Consider the following 23,448-nt stretch of genomic DNA (forward strand, 5'->3'; position numbering starts at 1 on the left):
CAGTACTTGTTGATTGATTGAGTGTTCAGCTTAGGTAGTATAAGACAAGCTAGGATTTGAACTGAGGTCCTTGGGCTCCACTCATGCTCCTGTACTAACCTCTTTCTATCTTGACTTCTCTTGGATATACAAAAGATGCTATTTATCCTTCAAGATCCAGATAAAATTCCACTTTTTCTGTAAATTATCTCTATCATAGCTTAAAAAGACTTCTCCTGTTGAACTTCTTTATCCAGGTAACAGTATTGATATCAACAGGGACAAGTAGCATTTAGTTATAATTTGCAAAGCATGATGATGAAGAAGAAGAGTAATGATAATAAGAGGAACAAGTAGCATTTATGTTATGATTTGCAAAACATGATGATAATGGCTCTTATTGATATAGCCCTTACTATGTGCTAGGCACTGTGCTAAAGCATTTTACAGTTATTATCTCACTTGATCCTCACAGAAACAGTGAGAGGTAGATGCTATTATTATCCCCATTTTACAGAAGAGGAAGGAAACTGAGGCAGGAAGGATGACTTGCATAGGGTCATGCATTTGAACTCAGGTCTTACCAATTCCAGGCCCAATGCTCTATCCACTGCGTTGCCTCATTGACTTATTCATTTAATACTTATTTTTAATATTAATACTTATTTATTATTTGAAGTATCATACTGCCAACTGGACTATAAATACTCTGAAGACAGGAGCCACCCCATCTCTATAATCTTTTCATAATCACATAAGGTACCGCCATCTTCCCAGTCCTGTAGGCCTATAACCTAGTTGTCATTCTGAATCCCTCTCTCTCTCTCTTAGCCCTTCTAAACAAATAGTTTCCAGGTCCTGCTTTTCTACCTTCATAATATCACTCAATGTATGCCCTGTTCTCTCCTCAGACAGTATGCCCACTCTAGTACAAGCCACCATTGCCTTCTACATTCTGGGGAATCTGCCTGCCTTGTCTTTCCCCACTCCAGAGCAGGCTCCATTTAGCTGCCAAATTGACCTTCAAAAAGTACAGGTTGGGCCAGGTCCCCTTGATTAAAGGTGCATTGACTCTCACTTCCAGAATCAAATATGAAATCTTCTGTTTGGCTTTGAAAGCCCTTCATAACCAGGTCTCTTCCTGCCTCTCAGGAAGCTAGATGGTGCAGTGGATAGAGCAGTGTTCCTGGAGTCAGAAGGATCTGAGTTCACTTATTAGCTGTGTAGCCCTGGGTGAGTCACCTAACCCCAGTTGGGGGAGGAGAGAGAGAGGCGGGGGGAGAGGGAGGAGGGAAGAAAGGAGTGAGAAAATGAAATGAAGAAACAAGCAAATAGATAAGACTGATAGATAATAGATAAGCAAATAAGATAGGGCTGATTGATCCCATTGACATTGGATGTTCCTTCCCCTACCCATCCATGCCTTCTTGTGCTATGAAATACTATCTCTTTTCCCTCAGATTTATCTTTTATCAGTATAAGGATCCATCCATCATAAAGGCTTCCTCTAGCTTAAGTTTGGACATTTTCAAGGTGGTCCTTGGCCTTTTACATCATCCATCTGATCTCCTATCTTCTTTTCCAGTCATGTATCTCCATCATGTTATTTTTTCATGCTGTTTCTGCACATCTAAACTTTGGTAAAATTTCTCCATTGCTATGTCTAATTCCACATTCATATAGGTTCAGATATTACCAAAATAAATAATCATATTGCAATGGAAGGTGCACAGTCAAAGACCCAGAGCTTGGGCAAATCATATCATGCACATGAGTCTCAGTTTCTCCATCTGTAAAATGAAGGGTAGGAATAATGAACCTCAGTTTCTCCATCTGTAAAATGAAAAGAACTAGATGGGTAGACTCTTGTTTCTCTTCTCACACTAGGCCTTTTGATCACTGTGATTCAATCATTAAAGATACTAGTAAATGAGTAACAACCTTCTGAAGGATTGCCTGTGAGTTTCTCTGAAAGTGAGTCTTGTGGGAAACCGAGCGGCTAGCGGTCAGCAGTTAGACCTGCTTGCATCATTACCTGCAGGTCCCAGAATAATTAAGGGCACTTACTGGTGTTGCCGATTGTAACTCAGGTGAACTTAACTGAGTTAATAAATAGCTGCCGGCTTCCAGCATTAGAAGGGATAGCTTCATTAGGAGCAGGAATATGTCAGGGAGCCAAATTGGTCCCCATGGTATCATGGGTTTCTTAAGATAGACATAACCTTTTCCAGCAATGAAAATCTGTCTGCCTGTAGGAAATGAATTCCTTGGGCTGAAAAGGAAGGATACAATAAACATAGAAATGATAAGACTAATAAAATTAGAATCTAAAACTATGATCTTGAGCAAGGATATATCTGTTTAAATGCTAAAATATTCTGATTTGATAAGCCAAGTTTTGCAAGTGAAATTTGTCTTTGGATCTAAAAGTCTTTTATTCATTTTCCTTCTTGAAAATATTTCAGAGAAAAAGCTATTAATGAAATCTATAAAAATAGTGGTAGTTATACTGGCAAGGATAGTGATGGTCTAAGTGCCCAGAAGGGTCAGACTGAGAAGGAAGAAAATGATCATAACAGACCTGTGCACCAGAGTAACCTTCCTCTGAGCTCCTCAGAAAAGGAACTTCCTACCTTTCCCTAAGCCCTGACTCTGGAGCCATACCAAAAGAGCTAATGCCTTTCTTGCCCTTTGGACCCATTTTTGGAAGTCAAGACAAGTCGTGAGTCACTCATTCTCTCACAGATTTGCCTCCGAAAACTTAGGCTCCCATAAACAGTGACTGAACTCCTCCCAAAGTGTCCACAGAGTAATATTTGGTTAAACCAACCTACTGAATGCAACTCTATAGGGATGCCCTGAAATCTCAACAAGGATCTTGAGGAGCATAGAAGGGAGAAATATATTTCTCTTGTCCGGATGTTTCGATTTCGTTCTTGTCACCTGCTTACTGTGTGTATATGTGTGACTGGCAATTGGCATAGCGCCTGAGATATCTTAAGCACCTAATAAATGTTTATTGTCTGATTATTTTTAAAATGCTCTTCATTAAGCCTGTGGAGTCATTTTATTTTTTTAACATTTTATTGACGCCTTTTTTTAAAACACACATCAACTTCCCAATATATTCCTCATCCTAGAAATGCTCCTTTGTAACAAAAATAGCTCAGCAAAAGCAACTGAAACTAAGAATACTAACAGCATACACAACATTCTGTACCTGTAGTCTCCCACCTTTTACCCAGGAAGGCCAGTGCTTTTAAAATCAGCCCTCTGGAATCACAGTTGGTCCTTTTATTGAACCTGAACTTGTATTGTAGCACTCTTTTTACATCAATCACATAGCGGGTCCTATGAATAGCATTCTGATTTCTTTGTATCACTTTGTCAGCCATCCACATTTTCCTGAATCCCTCCTATGTTGTGTTTCTTACAGTTCTGTGGAATTTTTATGTCACCATTTGTTTAGCCATTGCTCTATCAATGGACACGTGGTTTTTTCTATATGTTTTTTGTTGTTGTTAAGGAGTAGTTTTTTTTTGTTGTTTTTTGCTATTGTAAAAAAAAAAATGACTGATATGTCTATTTTGGGATATCTAAGACTTGTTTTATTATTGTTATCTTCCTTGGAAGATCCCCCAGTAGTGGGATCATTGGAGCAAAGAGTATGAACAGTTGATGATTTTGCTCAAATAATCAGAATTTGTTTTCCAGATTAGATAAACCATCCCACAGCCTCACCAGAAATATATGAGTGTGCCTATTTTCCTATTATCCCACCTACATTGGTTATTTCTATTTTTATATATTGGCCAAATAACTGGGTGTGAGGGCAAAACTTAGAATTGTTTTAATTTGTAATTCTCTTATTAATGATTTGGTACATTTTTTTTTTTTGTCTTTGAATTGTTTTCTTATAGATTCAAAAAAGAATGGCTCTATTTTAGGATGAAAGAAATTGCGTATCCAATTTCATATACATATACACACATATATGATTCCAAGATAAACTTCAAAATGAGAAAAGTACATAAAATTTGTAGAGATAATGTTACAATCGATATATAGTATTTATATTAATTATGTTTATTATAATGATTATATGTATGTGATGTTTTATGGTTTCAAAAATACTTTTACCTGTTATCTCATTGGATTTTCATAACATTTCATTGTAGAGGGTTCTGCATCCATTTTACAGATAGAGAAAATGAGGCCCAGAGAGTTTAAGTAGGTTGTGTATGAGCACATAGTAAGAATCAGAGACAGGATTTGAATCTGGTTCTCTCCTGGCTGCAGGTTGAGGGACTCATTTACCTACCAGACATGATAAGGATTGTGTAAGCATTGACTTCATTTAAAACTCTTAATTTATGAGAATTGACTATTTCAACTGTTGTAGATTTCAGCTGAAAAATACCATACTTAAAACATCTTGTAAGATGTTCTTAAAATGGAATGTAGAAAATGATAACACATTGTTACAGACCATAGAATAAGCCCCTGGAATGAGTGGAATTAACTGTTATCTCTTTTCCTTTCAAAACCTATCTCATGGAGATATTAAAAAGCCCTGAAATGGCCCCATCAGGCTGTGATCCCATATTATATTTGTTTCTAATGTGCATCAAAATACAGTGGGGAAAAAAAAAGTCAGATTTTCTCCATTCAATGCTATTATAATCCTTCTTGAATGTGTCTTTGTAGGTGAGGTAAAGAGAATCAAATAATTGATTTCTTATCAAATAATTGTACCCCTTCGGGCCAATCAGAGAGGATATTCCAGATGTGCCTCTCCTTCCTAGATAATCCAGTCCAACGTGGCACACTCATCCCACCTTCAACTTCCTAGTTAATGGAGATTTTACAATATAGAACAATTCATGTCATTCCAATAAGCTTTTATTAATTGTGTACAATGCAGTAAGAATGAGAATGAAAACCAAACATTACCGTCAAAAAGTTTCATTTCTGCTCGGTAAGGGAAGGGAGCTTTATACATTTATACAAATTAATTTGTACAAAGTAATTTGAAGAAAATAATAGCATTAAAACTTGGAGAGAAATGAGTAGTATGCTCTCAGAAAAATCTGGAAAGTCCTCCATGAGCTCATGCAAAGTGAAGTATAGTGTGTACAAAATAATAGCAATATTGTGGGATAATCAGCTATGAATGACTTTGCTATTCTTAACAATATAATAACCCAAGACTACTCTGAAGGACTTACAATAAAAAATGCTATCCATACCCAGAGAAAGATCTGATTGTGTCTGAATACAATGTGTCTGAAATTACTTTATTTTTCTTGAGAGTTCCTCCCCCCGCCCCACCAAGGGGAGCCATGTTTTCTTTTGTAATATGACTTCATGGAAATATTTTGCTTAACTTCACATGTGCCGTCTCAGTGTGTGTGTGGTGGGGGTAAGGGAGGAAGAAGGGAGAGAATCTGGAACTCAAAAATTTTTAAGACAAATATTAAAAATTGTTTTATATGTAACTGGGAAAAATAAAATATTTTTAAAAATAAAACTATTATATTATGGAGGGCTTCCCCTAGCAGAGAGGGATGTGAGGAGAAGGGGCATTTCAGACAAGATGAGCAAGCTTCTGTATAAAGGGGAGTGTGTTAAAGGCAGGTAATTTCTGACTGCTAAATATACATACCTTATAAAATATATAAACCTTATAAGGGACAAACTAATGAAGTCCAAGTTGATGTAGAATGCAAGTTACTTCCTACCAGAAAAGAGAAGATTTGAGGGGAGCGATGGAAGAAGTGATCATTTATTACTGTGTGCCATCCAAAGCATTTAGCAAATTTTTCCATTTGATGATTGCCATTTATAGCTTCTAAACTCAGCATCCTCATTTAAAAAATATTAGTCCAACAGAGACTGGATAGCTAAGTTTTCCTTTCAGCTGATACTGCCATTCATCCCTAAGTCTTCAGTTTCCTCATCTCTAAGGAAAGGAGCTTGAATCAAAAGTCATAAAGTCCCTCTCATCTTTTAGTCTATAGCTCTGACTTAATATCATGTTAATGTCTGCTTTTTTGTTGTTGTTTTCTTCACGCAGGTTCATCCCGATTTACCGAGGGCCAAGCCATACCTACAAGGTACAGAGATTAACAGAATTCACCTGCTACACCTTCAGAATACAAGCAGTGAATGATGCAGGGGAAGGACCCTTCTCAGAGACGTACACCTTCAGCACAACCAAATGTGTCCCGCCTACCATCAAAGGTTTGTGCACATTTCCATAGTACCTGAAACCTAACACAAATTTTCCTCTCTGCCACCCTGTGAGGCAAGATGTATGGGTGCCATCATCTCCATTTGATGGATGAGAAAATTGAGGGACAGAGAGATTAAATGGTTAGACCATAGTTAGTCTCACAATTAATAATAGAGCTAAAATTCAAATCCAGATCTCTGTTGAGGCCCTGGGCCCTGAGACTTAAATGTGCTTTGCAGCAGTCACGGATCCTCAGAAAAGATGTGAATTAAATAGTGGGGGAAATCTACAAAATGGAATGTGTTGAAATAAGTGATCTCAGTGGCCTCTTCCATATTAAAATTTTTTTGAGATTTAAATCAGGAATTAAACCAAACAGTGAGTCAGCATTTATTACGCTCCTACTGTGATCCAGGTACTGAGTTAGATGTCAAAGTCCAGAGACACAAATGAACAATCCCTGCCCTCAAGGGACTTATATTCTATGAAGGGGGAAGGGGAATGCCAGATCATATTACTGTAATGGATGGGAATGGCTCCCAATATCTGAGTCTTAGTGCTTCTAATTTGGGGGAGAAGAATGCCATTCTTCCATCGTGCTTTCCCTCCATGGAGTCTTCAGGGCCCTTGACAAGAAGGCCTTGCTCAGCTGAGAAATATGTAGTCTATTAATTCACACTGTTGATAGTGTTCGATAAACCCGTGCTAAGCTTCTGCTGGGTGTTGTTGGGCAATCGCTGTTTATCAGCTTCTTTCCCTAGTTTTACTTGATAAAACATTGCACGTCCCACCGAGCAGAAAGGGCATTTGTCTTTCCCTGGCCCATTATCAGTCATCAGTGGTCAGCCATTTCTCCCAGAGCAACTGCTGCTTGTGTGTCTGCATGGGGGGGCGTGGAGAAGGGATGCTTTAACAGTCTGGGCTTTTAATGGAATCTGGACAGTGTCCTCATTTAGAGACAAGTAGAAGAAAGAAAAAATGAGTTTAAAAGAGTAGCCCTTTGCTCTTGCAAAGCTTTACACAAGAGCTCTCACTTAATAACTCTGTGAATTTGGTTTTGAAAATTTGCTTGCTTCCAGTCCTTGCAGAAGCTGAGGAATAAGGAATTTGAAGCCTTAAGGGGCAGAGATGGGTTCAGAGTTGGAGGTTCCTGATGTTCTTTCTAAAGCCTCAAATATCAGGGAATAAAGCAAAATCAAGGGGAAGGGCTTTTCCCCTCTGAAAATCTGACATGGTCTGAAGCTAGAAGGGACCCAAGGAGAGATCTGCTCCAGCCCTTTCATTTTAGAGATGAGGAAACTGAAGTTAAATAATCACATAGATGGGGAACATCAGAGATCCAGAGGCAGTGCTTATATCATCGCACTGTGCCTGCTTCTTTCAGGCTTTCCCCCAGTGTTTTCAAGCCCCTTAGCTCCAAAAGTCTCAGGTCCTGGTAGTCCATCTATCCAAATGCTAGAAGCTTCTGGTAGGAGTCCAGGGCAGAACAAAAACCAGGATTTATTTATTTGTTTGTTTGTTTATGCCATAGCAGTTCTTGAAGTCTCCTTAGATAGGATTGGAGGGCTCACAACCTCCATTAAACACACCTTACCATCAAAAAAAATCCAAAAAGTTAATTGGATTTTAGGCTCTTTTAAAATATACCTAATAACCAAGAGTCTGGAGGTAAGGATCCCGGTGTACTTAGTCCTGGGCAAAATATACCTAGGTACCATATTCAATCCCAGTCATCACTTCTACAAGTTGTAAAGCAGATATTGATCTGCCTTGGCAAAGATTCCTCCCTTGGAAATTCCCTGTATCTAAGAAAGCACAAATGCATTTCCTATTCCTTTCTAATCCAGCCTCCCTCCTTTCCCCTATGTTTTGACAATGGGAGGAGCCTTAGAAGTTATTCCTCCAAGATTACACCACCAACAACCAAATGCAAAATAGTATCCACACATCTCCATCCCCCACTCTACTAAATATTAATTCCTATTTAATATAAATACTAAATCTCTACTCCTACTGCATTTCCTCAGAAGAGTAGTCATTAAGGATTAACCAGTAAAAGATCATTCTGAATGTCGAGATCTCCAGCCCATGGATTTGTCTGCCATTTTGTTATAGCACCTCGTGTGACGCAGTTAGAAGGAAATGCGTGTGAGATTTCATGGGAGACAGTACCACCGATGAGAGGAGATCCCATCAACTACATCGTGCAAGTGCTGGTTGGAAGAGAATCTGAATATAAGCAGGTGAGCAAATTTCCCCATTACGCATTCCCTTTTTCTACCTGTGTAGTCCCAGTACCCAAATGAACTGACAGACTTATGGGGACCTGGTTCTTACAATCAGTGGGAACTGCTTCCTCACAGATGACCAGCCATCATGACCAATGCTTGGATCCTCAATGGTAACCCTTTCACTTATGTACTCTGGACCTTTGTAGATGGACAGAGGGCGATACTCATATACGTTCTCCTTAGTGACTAAAGCACTGGGCTTGAGAGGACAGGACTCAATGGATTCAGAATTCCTTCCAGCTCATTTTTACCAAAAATGGTAAATTTTGATTGGAGGAGCTTACTATTCAGTGAAAAGACTAGAAAAATAAATACTGGTTTAGTAACTAAAGATATTCTGAAGGTATATAAATGACAAAATGAGGCGTTTGTATTTTATTCAAAAGACAATATAATAATAATCATAATAGCAGTTGAGATATGTTAAGGTTTGCAAAGAATTTGCAGATTTTATATTTTCATTTTAATATATTTTATGTCCTCATTTTGTATTCGTGTTTTACCACTTGTAGGTAGATACCATTATCATTCCCGTTTCCCAGATGAACAAAACAAGATTATTTTGCTAAGGTTCACACAGCTAGTAGGTATCTAAGCTGGATTTGAACTCAGGTTCAGGCAGACTGCCCTGCCTGCCACACCAGCTAGCTGTCACTGGAGGTATTGGAACCAGGAAAAGAGAGTCAGGCTATGTAATAGCCTTTTGCAATATTATTTAGATTTTAGTCATTGCTCCTATGGGATTAATTGCGTGCTCCCTCCCACCCCCAAAACAGCAGATTCTCATAGAACCAGTTAATGACAATCAGTATCTTTTATAGCCTTTTAATCCTAATGTTCACTAAGTATTCTTTGGTAATATATACAGGTGTGGATAGTGTATGAGGCTTAGAATCAGAAGGACCTGAGTTCAAATCCAACTTTAGATTTTAGCTATGTGACCCTGGGCGCTTAATCCTGTTTTCCTCAGTTTCTCCATTCTGTAAAATGAGCTGGAAAGAATTGGCAAACAATGCCAGCATCTTTTCCTCAAAAAACCCAGATGGGATCAAGGGGTGTTAGACGTAACTGAAATTAATGAGCAACAAAAATAAATACAATAAAGTACAGGGCTTCACTATTCATTGGAATGGAGGTTCCAAGGTAACTTTGTATTTCACTTCACTATTTCTATTTTGTACAGTTGATTACAATGCTGAGCAAATTGGAAATATTTCAGAAAGAACATTGTTTCCATTTTTTTTTCCATTTTCCAAGAAAAAAAAATGCTAGATATTTAGAGTCCTCCATCACAAACCTAGAGAGCAATGGATTTCATGTAGACACTTTTAAGAAATGATCTTGGCACTAACATCAGCATTTTTCTCCATTATCTATTTATTTACCAGTAGTATCTGTTCCATTTTCTTACTGTGAAAAAAATGCATTAAAAATGCAATGATGTGAAACTTTACAGGATTTCATTTCATACCTAATCTATTTTCAAAGAATATATTCACTTCATGTTTGTAAATTATAAAACCTTTGGCTTGACATTCCATACTTCCCAATGATTCCAGGAGGTGAAAAATTACATCTCAAAGTATGATGATTGTTGTTTTTACACATTGAAAAGGCAGCCTGATTTATTCAACATCTGTGCTGCTTAAATGTGACCTTTAAAGGCAAGGTGACTTCATTTTAGCCACCCCTGGAAATGTCCTGGATTGGGACCCACCCTCTATTCCAATTGAGATCCTGGAACTCATTGGGGATGTAAATACTGATTCATCCACAACTTAGCACTCAGATGAAGGCTTCAGAATTTCCTCTCTGGTGAAGAGGTTTTGTTGTGAACATGGTTAAATGGGTACTACTGTGAACCACTAGTTGACCAATGAAAGTTGCTGTTCTGTGTGTTTACTAAGAAATAATTAAAGCCAGCAGAGGTACATAGAAAAATGGCATTTAAGTCAGGTACAACATGTACTGTCCTGCCTTCTGTTGATCAGCGAACAATAACTTAAACATGATGTTTTAAGGTGTGGATCCAGAGGCAGAATAAAGAATGTACCATGTCAATCATACGAGACAAGTGACGCTTGAAATAATTTTTGTCAAGAGACGATGGAACAATGGATCTTGAAGTCATGAAGCAAATAAAAATAGAAGCATCTGATGACAATTCTAATAACCCAGTCCATAGGAGATTCTACCTCTTCAATGGGAGAGAATGATTTAGGGAGCAATGAGATTATACCAACATTTTACCTTTAAAATGGAAATTTGTAGGAATGAATGAATGAGTCACTTAATGGGTACACATTTATTAAGTGCCTGCTGTGTCCCAGGCATTGTGCTAAATATAAGAGCCAAGACTTAAAAAGAGAATCCCTGCCTTCAGACGGCTTACATTCTAAAAGGAAAAAGAATATGTATAGGGGAGAGGTTACCGCAGAAGGGAGTTTTATTCTCAGGAAAGAGAACAGGGCTGGGTAGGACTGGAAGATGGTGCAATGACCCAAGTAGATGGCTGTGATGTAGCAGTAGTGTCAGGTAGAAATATCAGCCATCATCTTCCCCTGAAAACTTTCTTTTGTAGTTAACAAAGAGTATTTTCAACAACTATTATTCAATGAACTTTATTTTGGCCATATAATGCCACATGCAGAAGCTTAACAGTTCTTGCTAATTGACTCGAGTGGCTGAAAGGAATGAACTTGGGCAATGCCAAAGGGAGGTGGTGGTGAGCAGGGGTAAGGGCCAGCGAGGCTGCGGTTGGCTGTAATGATTAAAAGCATTTCCTCCAACGCTCACCTGAATTTTTCTGGTTCGCTTCACATTTGTATGTGTATTCATTTAATATTTTACTATTCAGCTTTTCAGCCTCAGTCTGCTTTAGGGGACATTTCCATTAAGCTCAAAGCTCCCTCCTAACAGTGTCCCATTAACTTCCAACCAAAGTATCAGTCCAACTACTTAGATGGATTCAGGATTCCCCTGATAAGTACATTCTAGCAGTACAGGTGGCAGCCAAGTCATGTCTGCCCATCCTGTGTCCTGCCTTCAGAACTCTACAGAGGGGCCACCCTGGCCCATTGAGAGCCTTCCCTTGAGCCCCTTGAGAAAAGGAACTTTCGTATGCCCTTCTTTGTATCCCCCCAGTCCTTAGCACAATTGCTGGCACATGGTTGGGGCTTAATAAAATTCTGACTATTGGCATTGCCTGGAATCAGAAAAGCCTGAGTTTACATTCAGCCTCAGACAGTCATTAGCTATATGAACCTGAGCAAGTCACTTTATCCTGTTTACCTCAGTTTTCTCATCTATAAAACAAGCTGGAGAATGAAATGACAAACCACTCCAGTGTCCTTGTCAGGAAAACCCCCTCCAGGGTCAGAAAGAGTCAAGTACAACTGAACCACAACAACAAAATTGGTATTGAATGGACACAAGATTATCCCCAGTGCTTACCATATGCCTGACTCACATTCTTTGGGGAATGGATGGATGGATGCTAAAGAGGAAATTTTATTGAAATTATTTGGAAGCTTCTTAAAGACAAGTACTAGACATGTATAATAAATACCTGAAAAATGTCTGCTGATTAAATGTCTGAGTTACTACATTTAGCAGCTTCTTTTACATGAGTTTGAAATAGATAATAGATAGCAAGAAAGAAAGAAATATAGAAAGGAAGGAAGGAAAGAAAAAGGAAACAAATAAACACATCTTTATATTTTTGCTTGTAATAGAGAATGAGAGTGTTTGTTACAAATTCTGATGGACAGAATCTCAGAGTTAAACAAGACCCCAGAGGCCATCTAGCCTAACCTGTAGGGTCTTTTATGTTCTGCATCTTAAATCAATAAGTGAATTTCTTAGATTTTTTTTTCATGTTAACACATAATAGAATGTAAGCTTCTTGAGGGCAAAAACTATTTCATTTTTGCCTTTGTATCTATCCCTAGCAAAGTTCCCAACATATAAAAGGCACTTAATAAATACTTTTTGAATGGATGAGTTCATTGAACCACTTAAAACCATACTTATAGAACTAGGAGCAAAGTTTCTCTGGAGGTTATTTTTTTAACCCTATCTTTTTCAAGACCCAAGGGGGTGGTGACTTTCTCAAAGTCACATGTAAACAAGTGTCAAAGACCAGGATTCGAACCTTGATCCTTTGACTCAAGTCATTGATTTTCCATTGTAATAAAAAACCAAAGAGAGGTTGACTTGCAAGGACCAGTTCTAGAACTGCCAATACTGTCCAGAATTGCTCTTACCAAGGTGGGAGGGGGCTGGACCGACCCCTAAGAATCACTGACTTCTTTTCTTGGTTCTGACCAAATGTTGGAATAGACTTTCTGTTACTCAAGAGAACTCAACAGGGCCAAGTTTTGAAGTGAGCAATCCTTTTGTTAGTTTCATGTTTGTTTTAGATCATCTCCATTTTCATTAGACATAGCAAAATCCCTTAACAGATATTCTTTATTAAATCAAGAACAAAAATAGTCTTTGTAGAAAATAAGATTGTGTCGTGTGTGTTGTGCTGTCATAATTGTTCATGCCAATTTTAAAAATCCTAAATTGGAACAAACCTAAATTGATTTTGGGGATAAGAAGAGTAACCCAATAATCATGAATCCTGTCAAAATAAGTAAACAGAAAGAATCATGGAGTATTTTCACTGAGCTGAAATGACCTCATGGTAGCTATCACTGCAAGAACATCCTTCCTAAATTACATAATAGTCCACCCTTTGGATTACAGTAGAGTCCCAAGCCACATGGTCATCAGAGCTGCCATTTATATAGTGCTGTGAAATTCACAAAGCTCTCTTTTATATTTATCTCTTATCTCTTTTATAGATTAGGAATCTAAGTCACATTGTACATATGCACAAAATAAAGATAGATAAATAGAAAGCACTAATTCCATGCATAAAAGCTAGAGATACAAATCAAACCAAGCCTGGTAGTCTCTGCCTAGAAGGAGTTTACATTCTAATGGGAGAAAAGCAAACAAAGGCTAGGAAAAGGGAATGTAGTCAGTTTACAAAATGGAAGGAAGGGGAAGAGAGCAAGCATTTATTAAGCATCTATGTGTATCAGAGACTATTTCATTCTTTATAGATTTTTTATTTTATCATCACAACAATAATCCTGTGAGCTAATTGCTATTATCTCCAAATTGAAGTAGGAAAAGATAAGTGATTATCACAAGTCACTCAGCAAACAAATATCTGAGAAAGTATTCAAATCAAATTTTCCTGATTCTTCACAATACTTCCATATGCACTACATCAAAATCAAATAGATTAAAAGAATAAGAACAAAATTAAAATGGGAGGCAAAAATAATAAATGAATGAATGAATAAAATTTGACTTATAGATTAGAAAGGTCAATTCAAGGTACACCAAACAGAACTGGAGCCGAGATTTCTATTTTGACCTTCTAAGGAGGCAGCATGGACAAACAAAGTAAAGAGGAGAAAGGAATAAACATTTATAGGGCATCTACTGTGTGCTATCTGCTTTACAATAGTATCTCATTTGATCCTTGCAACAACCCTGGGAAGGAGGTGCTGTTATTCCCATTTTATAGAGGTAAAAAACAGAGGTAAAGTCATTTGCCCAGTAGGTATCCATTGCACTTTCAGTGGCCCTGATCTTAGAATCCAATGACTTGAATCCCAACTCTACCATTTGTGCCACTCTGTGTCCTTCAAAAATATCCTTCATGTCTCTGGGCTTGCATTTCTTCAGCTGTAAAAATAAGAGCATTTGTCTAATTAAATAATCACTAAGGTCTCTTCCAGTTCCAGATTCCATGATCCTCTCTGATAAGCACCCCAGAAAGAAAAGTGATCTAATTCATTATCACATATGATGAATTTAGGAATCATCATATTTTATTTTCCAATCCCCTGCTATATCCCTTTTCTTTGATATATTACAAGATGTGTGTTATGTGGAGATACTCTGAATGTAGAGAAAGCTGATTCCTCATAGATGGCAAATCTTTCCTCCCAATTAAAAAAAAAAAAGCCAAAAGCAATAAGAATAAAGAATTTGAGGATTTTTGAATTATATAGGTAAAGTAGGATAAATACATTTCCAAGGAGATATTGAAAAGTGTCTCTTGACTTGTCTTCTTTACTTTATGGTAGTAAAGCATCTCTCAGAAACAGATATGCACAACCTTAGTTAAAATTTCCTTTTTTTGCTAAGTTAATTTGTCTCCTTATGGGACCCAAGATTACAATTTGCTATCAAATTCAACATTTCAGTTATAACTGCCGTTCCATTTGTTTTTTTTATTAATCACTATAGGCATGTCAATAGAGCTAACTTTTGGAGTTTCCTTCATGATATTAAAAGTTGTAGACTGATTATACAGGCAGGACTCCTGGAGAAAATATGGAGATTACCAACCTTTGATTTACTATTTGACTTCAGTTCTGTTTGGTTCAACTCAAAATACCTTAACCAAGCACCTACTTTGTGCCAGGTGCTGTGCCAGGTGCTGTCCTAGGTGCTAGGAATTCAAAGCCTTCTAGGCAGTCATTGACTTTAAAGCATTTCCATACTATTGGGAGATCAAAGATTCATACTCCTAAGTAAATAAGAAATTAGAAAAAGTAATTTCCAGTGAGAAAAATCACTTAAGAGGAAAGACCTTCTATAGGAGGTGTGGTCTCTTAGGTATGCTTCAAAGGAAGCTAGAGATTCTTGGGGTGAGAAATGGAATATTGAGTTTGAAAGTGAATGGTACATGCACAAAGTGATCAGTATCCCATATCCCATTTCACTAGAACAAAAAGTATGTAAATAGGGCCGTTGTGAAATAGAGCTGGAAAAGCCCGCAACAGCTATATTGTGGAAGGCTCAAGATTTTGTCATTTTTCTTAGGGGCAGAACCTGAAGGTTTTTGAAGAGGGAAATGATATACTCAGATCAGGGTCAATTTTAAGGTTTCTACCCAATGTATTTCTAGAATCTTATTTCATTCAACTTCCACTGGAAGACTTGGTTGATTGGTTGTGGCAAATTAACTACTCCTCGAGGAAGTCTGTTCCACTTCTGGACATTGTCCTGTAATTGTCCTGACCCCTTTGGGTCAGTAAGCATTCATTAACGATTCACAATGTACCAAACACTACGCTAAGCACTGGAGAAACTAAGAAAGACAATTGTAGTATCTGTCTTCAAAGAACTCCCATTCAGATGGAGAAGATAGCATGCAAACAAAATATGGAATAGCTTTCAGAGGAAAGACACTCTATGTCTAAACCTAAATTTTTTCATCATTGCTCCTCTGTGGTTCCCTTCTCTGTAATTCAATCAATTCTAAGACCCCTTTCAGATGACCTGCCCTTTGTATTCTTAAGAACTTCTTCCCTGGCCCCTGCCCAGGTTTTCTCTTCCTTGAGATCAACACCCTCCAATTCCTTCAGCCATTCTGTATATTTGCCCATGATATCTAGTCCCCTCCCTTACTGTGCTCCCTGACTTCAGGATGCTTTAAACCATCAGTATCCTTCCTAAAATGTGATATCCAGAACTGAGCCTAGAACTCAGAAGTAGTCACAGCAAAGTAAGATATAGTAGAGTTCTGAATTCCTCCAGTATGTAATGAGTGTTTAATAAATTCTTACTGACTGATTGACCTCCTTTGTTAGGGACACTTGTTTTATGATAATACCAAGCACCTGCCCATAATATCTGTGGCAAATGTTGGCTTCTCTCCATCATCAAGGAGAAAAGGCATACCCCAGAGATAACTGAAAGGTGTCAGCCTGAGGACAGTGTAACCAGAACCAAGATAAACAAGCAGTGATGTGTGTACCTGCTCCCACATTCAATGGTTTATGTAATGGTAGCTAGCGTGCTTCTGCAAATGTCCCCAGAGCCCCAGCTTTTCATATTCATGTCACCTTTAAAGAAGGGAACACATATGGTGCCATAAGGTGATTTGGAGTCAAACCTTAAAATTCATACTCTTTCCCTGAGGATGTTTCGACCGGAATCGTTTATGGATTTCAAGAAGTAAAGTCATTTTCAGTGATTTTAAACAATTAAGTACAGACAAGAATAACATAATTCCAAGACCCTTCTGTGAGAGAAAGACCGTATTGTTGACTGTCAATGAGATTGACTTTGGATGTCAGTAGATCTTGGGTTTAGCTGGGAGAGACTTTGCAATGTACATTAAAAAGAAAAAAAATTGAAGTCCAGAAACATTCTTTAGGACTAACATTTTCCATCTATCTGCATTGTTGCATAAATATAAATTTATTTGTGATAGTATAATAATATAAATATATAATATAATAATTTGTTTACAATAAATAAATAGATTGATAAATAAATAAACAAATGAATAAATAAATGGGAAGATAGATAGATAAAACAAAACAAAATGAAATGAAAAAAAAATCTGGAGAGTGGCCCCATTTCTTCTGCATGTGGGAGCCTCAAAGATACAGGATTTCGTTGGGAACGCCTATCGCTAACTTCTCTACCAGATTGTCTGTGACTTGATAGATAAGTCCTAGAATTACCTAAGGCATGTACAATTGGAGTCATACCCCTCCAAAAATCAGAAGGATTGGAACAAAGGACTGCCTCTACTTATTCTGCACATCAAATGCCTACACAATATGTGAGTGACTATTAGACGTCTTCACTCAGGCTGTAGCTCCTACCTGGATTCCATGTCCATTGAATGATTGTATTCCCTTTCTTGTTCTGAATGACTGGTCTGGGACAGTTCAAACCGTGGACTCATGGGTAAGCTATAAGACTCCAGATATACAAGGTGGACACCAAGCTAGTGACAAACACCTTGACTCCCTGGCCTTTTTCTTCACCAATAGAATTGACTCAAGATTACCCTCCACATGGTCTGTGATTAGCAACCAAAGTGAACTAGTGTGTACATTCATTTATTCAACAAATAATTTATTGGGAATCATCTTTGGGAAATGTGTCCCAATCCAGTCTCTTAATAAGCTCATTAGTCTGCAACCTGTTGAGATGGTTTCCACCCCCGGTCCAATTAATTCCATTGTTTATACTTTGCCCATTTATAATACTTTGCCCATTTATGATAGCACCTCTAAATCAGTCTTCAGAACCTTGCCCCTTCCTGCAAGCTCAAAGTACATTTTGATCATTTATTCCAACTTTATTTATTAAGTACCTATAATGTACCAGGTGTTCTGCTACATGCTAGGGATACAAAAGAAAGAAATAGAACTATTTTTTTCAAGAGATTTACATTCTAATGGGAGAAAACAAGACATACAGCCAGTTACCTTGTACTCAGACCTTCATCTGTCAAATGAGAGAATAGATGGATAGCTTACTAAGAAGCTATAGAATTAGAGTAGATAGCCATAGGGTCACTTTAAGCTCATAATCTAAGCAAATTTTATATTCATATGTATGTGTGTATGTCCACACAAATACCTGGGGGGGGAGGGAGGGCAAGATGGACCCCATCTAGGACATGGCCCTTAAACTGAGCCTTACTGAGAAGAGGAAGAATGGGTTTCCTTGGTATAAAACAAACTTGGCACAATGAATCAAGAGCTGGTCTAAAAGACAGGAAAACCTGGTCTGGCACTTGCCAAATGTGAGATTCTGGACGAGTCACTTAATTTCTATGTCTAAGACTATAATTGGAAGAGCAGGCAGCAGCCAGTTCTAGTAGACAGAGCTTCTTCACGGGGGAGTTTCCATGTGCCACTGAAATCAGAGGTATGGTCATTTAAACAAAACAGACAGGAGAGAAAGGGGGTGCCCCCGGGCATGTTGGAGCCAAACAGCTGGAGCACAGAGGCAGCTCCACAAGTCACAGCAGCCTGGTTTCCAGGGAGAAAGCTGGATGTCGGCCTGAGTTGCTTAGATACTGTACTGAAAAGTTTTCGGTCCAGAAATGTTAATGGACACTAATTGAATCACACTCACTGACAGCAGCAGCTTCTCAGTCATAGTCCTGTTTGACTGTTCAGGTAATCTCAATGTTTAGGGAGAAAAACAAAAACCTCCTGCTTTGCTTTAGGAGAATATGCCCAAAGTCCAATATGTACCCCTCTCCCTAATAATATTTTAAATCATCATTGGCTTCTTTTATATAGATTTTAAAAATGCATTTTGGGGTTCATCTTCAATATTCTTATCTTCTAAAATTAGTGGAATCTTTTCCATGTGTTCCCTTCATGATACAGTGTAATGGGAGGACCCAAAGGCCTAGCTCAAATCTGAAAGATGACCTTTCTTCTGTCAGACCACAGACAAGTCATTTAACCTGGCTGGGCCTCAATTTCCCCATTTGTAAAATTAGGGGAATGACTAGATAATCTCTGAGATTCTTTCCCAACTCTCTATATAATTCATCAGCCCTTTTTAACTGTTTAATTGAGATAAAAGAATCCTTAGTATGAGGTTTGGTGTATGCATCCACAGTAACCCCTAAAGGCTCAGTACCTTAATTCAGGGCTCAGTTGGTTGTCATTTCTGTTCTTGTTTAGATATAACCCTTAAAAGAGATAGAGCTTGTCATTCAAGAGCAGGAGTTCTTTTGGCGAGTGTTATGACCCTTTGACAGTCTAGTTTAAATCCTCTCGATAATGATTTTTAAATGCAAAAAAAATCAAGATTACACAACATAATTGGTTACCTTTGTGATCTGAGGTATTTTATGCATTTAAAACCAAAAGTAGCTGGCCTAGACCTTAGCCAAAATACCTGTATCCTGAAGGACCTGCCACCATCTATGCATTTTTCCTAATTTTGCTGTTCTGGTTACTAAGGGCGGCTGGTAGACCCATTTGTCATCATTCATTACTGATGGTAATTTACTGAACCTTTTATGCATGTACTCTTTTCATTTTCCATCTGAGCGATGAGAAGTACAACATTCTGCTCAGAACTCCAAAGAGATGAAGAAAAAAGAAGAGAAATCTCAGAGCTTACAATCTGTTACAGGGAGATGAGACATCTGTGTACAAAACAAAACGTGGATGTGAAATAACCACAGTCCCTATTCGACTTCATGGGAATTTTCAGAGAATGGAGTAGAATATTTGGTCAAAGGGACCTTGGTATCCAGTTTGCCCTGCCTGGAGAAGTAGTAAGCTCCCCGTCTTGGAGGGTCATGTAGATCGTAGAATTCTAGCAGATACAGATTGAATTAAGTGTTCTCAAAGGTCCCTTCCCAGACTGCGATCCTGTGATTTCTATTTGTGTCTTGCCATGAGCAGGCCAGGAACATTCTGTTCATGATTCAAAAGGGAACTAGAAAGAGCATAGCACATTACCACAAAAGGGTCACAGCCATGAGGGGCATAGACCAAGGAATATTCAGCCGGGAAGCCGGGTACGATGAGGAATGGGCCATGTAGTGCTAGTTTTTTAATAAAAGGAAGAAGAACACTTTTAAATGTGTGAATAAGGGCACAGGACGTCAGAAGATCTCTTCTATATTAATCAGACCTTCACTGTGTTCTGTCCTGGAACGTACAGTTGCAGAGCTTGGACACAGTTCAGGGATAAGGCACAGCCACAATCAAAGGGTTACAGAGATGAGGTCATTTTAGCTTCGAAAAGAAAAAGGCCGACAACAATAAAAGAATTCAAATGTATACAGAGTTGTTTTATTGGTGACTGGCTCTCTGCTCCATTACTGGGATCAGAGCGAGGGAATAAATTGAAATGTAATCACTTTCTAGAAATGAAGGCTGTTTTCTGACTGCAGTTCTGTATAACAAAGGATCCCCTTTCCAACTGTTTTGTTTGGGGGGATAGTCGTAGAATTCTTGAGGCTGGCTGGGGGGGTTTTGTTTTTGTTAAATATAAGGTTATTTGAATATAAGATATTTTGTGGGTATTAAATGCTAAAATATCTACTGATAACGTACATTTTCAAGTAATTAGCCTGTTCAAAAGAGAATTCTGGCTACTTGTATTTTGTTGGGAAAACCAGGGTTCAAATCCAAATCCATGATAAGATTATTAGCCATGCAGCCATGGAGAAGTCATGGTATCATCAATTTAAAGTTAGAATGGAGCTTAGAGGCTGAGTGCAATAGCTTTATTTTACAGATGAGGAAACTTACTTGTCTAAGGTCACAAAGCCAGTTAAGTGTTCAGAGCAGAATTAGAACTGTGTTTTTTTAACTCCAAAATTGCTGCTCTTTCTAGCATAGCACATTATCACACCAGTTATGTGCAGAACCCCATGCCAGGCAATGGGTCATGAAACCGTTTAGTTGAGCCTTAGGTGATAACTTTCCTCCATGCTTTCCTAGTCTTATAAACTCCTGTGCCATCATTGTGAGAAAACTAGCAAGTACATACAGAGAAACTGAGTCACAAACAAGCTTACATGAAACTGCTTTCACAAAGTAAAACTTCCACATTGATTTCTTTTTTTCTTTTTGCTTTGAATTTTTTTTTTATTTACAAAACATATGCATGGGTAATTTTTCAACATTGACCCTTGCAAAATCTTGTGTTCCAAATTTTCCCTTCCTTCCCCTCACTCCCTCCTCTAGATGGCAGGTAATCCAGTACATGTTAAATATATTAAAATATATGTTAAATTCAATATAGCTATACATATTTATACAATTATCATGCTGCACAAGAAAAATCAGATCCAAAAGGAAAAAAAAAAAAGTAAAAACAAAATGCAAGCAAACAACAACAGAAAAAGTAAAAAAGCTACTCAGTTCCCATAATCTTCATCATAAGATTATGGGAACTGGTCTGAAACATCTCACTGTTAGAAAAAAGCCACTTCCATAAGAATCAATCACCATATAATATTGTTGTTGCCATGTATAATGATCTCTTGGTTCTACTCACTTCATTCAGCATCAGTTCATGTAAGTCTCTCCAAGCCTCTCTGAAATCATCTTTCTGATTGTTTCTTACAAAACAATAATATTCCATATCATTCATTAACCAGAACTTATTCAGTCATTCTCCAACTAATAGGCATCCCCTCAGTTTCCAGTTTCTTGCCACAAACATTTTCGCACCCATATTGATTTCTTAACTGTGGGGACAATGGTTGCATCAAGGAAAAAAAGTACCTGTGTGGGTAGGCCCAGAATAGAAAGCATATCGAGTCTCCAGACCTGAGGGTCTCTTCTGCTCAGTTGAGGATTTGGATGTTTAGCTGATGTTGCTCACACATAGAGGAATGAGATTGGGGATGATAATTTCCTGGCATATTCTAAACTCTGGAAATAGCCACAGGACAAGATTGCCAGGGCAATGAACTCCATTGATGATGACTATGAACACTATAGACTTTGTCATTGTCAGAGACAGGAAGGAATAATCATGGAGCCTTTACCGAGACTTGTTATTTGTTGCTGATTGCAGCTAAATTCATAATTCCACTTCCCCAGGCACAAATCAGTATCTTCTTGCTCATTAGAAAGAGTAACATGATGGAGAAGAGGGTTCAAAATCTTGTAAACAGAACAGTGAGAGAGATGATACGTTTGGACATGTCTTAATAGTCTGAGTGTTTTGAGGCTAAGTTTGCTAGAAATAGCACCCTAAATGTTAGCCATTAAAAAAACAACAATCATGTTAAATTTGAAAATTGAGGTCAGAATGGAAATCAGTAAGAAAGCACTGGGACTTTTACTATGACCTCTTCTGAATCCTTACACTCAGAGATTTCCTTCCATTCCATATTTTATAAGAGCTACCGTACCACATTTAATAAATATATACACAATTATTAGTTAAGAAAATTTGGAAATTAAGAAAAAGTTGGAAATTGGAAAACAGTAAATGAATAAATAAATGAATGAATGAACTGCCATACTCATGCATGGCTAATTGGTCAATTGGGTGGTATTTGAATCTCACACCACTGTCCTGTACCAGGTCTTACCTAATCCCACCCCCAAAGGGGAGGGGGAGGAGAAAACTACTTTCCATTTGCTATATGTATATTTTATGTTATACATATTATTTTTATCCAGTAAGCACTGTAAGCACTATTCATCCATTCACCAAAAAGGAAATAGACTTTGTCCTCAAGAGTGTACATTGTTGGAGAGCCTTGAGTCAAGTCAAATCCAGCCTTGTTTAAGTGGCTCCTATGTGCCAGGCTGTGCTAAATCTTGCCCATTTATCTTTGTATCGTCACTACTTAGCACAATACTTATTGTGCTTGATTATATGTTTAATAAATGGATGACAATACATCATGGAAGCTCAGATAGTTATTTCAGACTTTCCACTGTCCTGGAAGGAGTGTCGTATTGTTTTAAGAGAACTAGAGTAGTAACAGGGTGATAAATAGGAGCAACTATAAGGAGCAGAGTGGTAGCTTTCTGGGGGCAGGGGCTATTTAACTTTTATACATAGCTCTCCAATGTCTAGCCAAGCACCTTACACAAAATAGACACCTAATAATTATTTGTTGGAAAACTCAACCTCCAAAAGGAGATGAGAAAATAGTCCTTCTGTTCTTTGCAAAGGTGCAGAACTCTGGGTGAGGAACACTGCATATATCCATTCTTAGTTAGTACTGGTTTTTTCCTCTTTATTTTTTGTTACAAGAATTGGGCTTGCTGACTAGCGACCCTGGAAAAACTTCATTCAGAAACTAAAGTGACATAAATCAAAGATAGCCATAAAAATACTCTTACATTATAAACAAATACTTACCTAATTGAACCTTAAGGTAAATGCATTCTCATATTGAATGTAGATCAAAGCCCTGCCCCTTTTTGTCATATAATAAAAGCTAACATTTATGTAATACTATGATAATAACAATAGCAAACATTTTCACTCTTTAGTAATGATAATCACCAGGATTTAGATAGTGCTTTAACTATAGCTATCATTTATGTCGCACTTTTATAATAATAGTAAAAATTTGTATAGTGCTTTAATAGTGATAACTAGCATTTAGGTAGT

General features: G+C 37.8%; 1 protein-coding gene across 2 annotated transcripts in view; it reads left to right on the top strand.

Moving 5' to 3' along the window:
• Positions 1–23,448, top strand: part of FNDC3B (fibronectin type III domain containing 3B) — a 366,338-nt gene that overhangs the window by 340,975 nt on the left and 1,915 nt on the right. For both annotated transcript variants that reach the window (XM_051983177.1, XM_051983178.1), the window contains exons 24-25: positions 6,056–6,222; positions 8,330–8,457. In XM_051983177.1, the coding sequence (XP_051839137.1) occupies positions 6,056–6,222; positions 8,330–8,457 (295 nt within the window). The remainder of the gene's footprint in view (positions 1–6,055; positions 6,223–8,329; positions 8,458–23,448) is intronic.

This window comes from Antechinus flavipes, chromosome 3 (assembly GCF_016432865.1).
Source record: "Antechinus flavipes isolate AdamAnt ecotype Samford, QLD, Australia chromosome 3, AdamAnt_v2, whole genome shotgun sequence".
Taxonomy (NCBI): domain Eukaryota; kingdom Metazoa; phylum Chordata; class Mammalia; order Dasyuromorphia; family Dasyuridae; genus Antechinus; species Antechinus flavipes.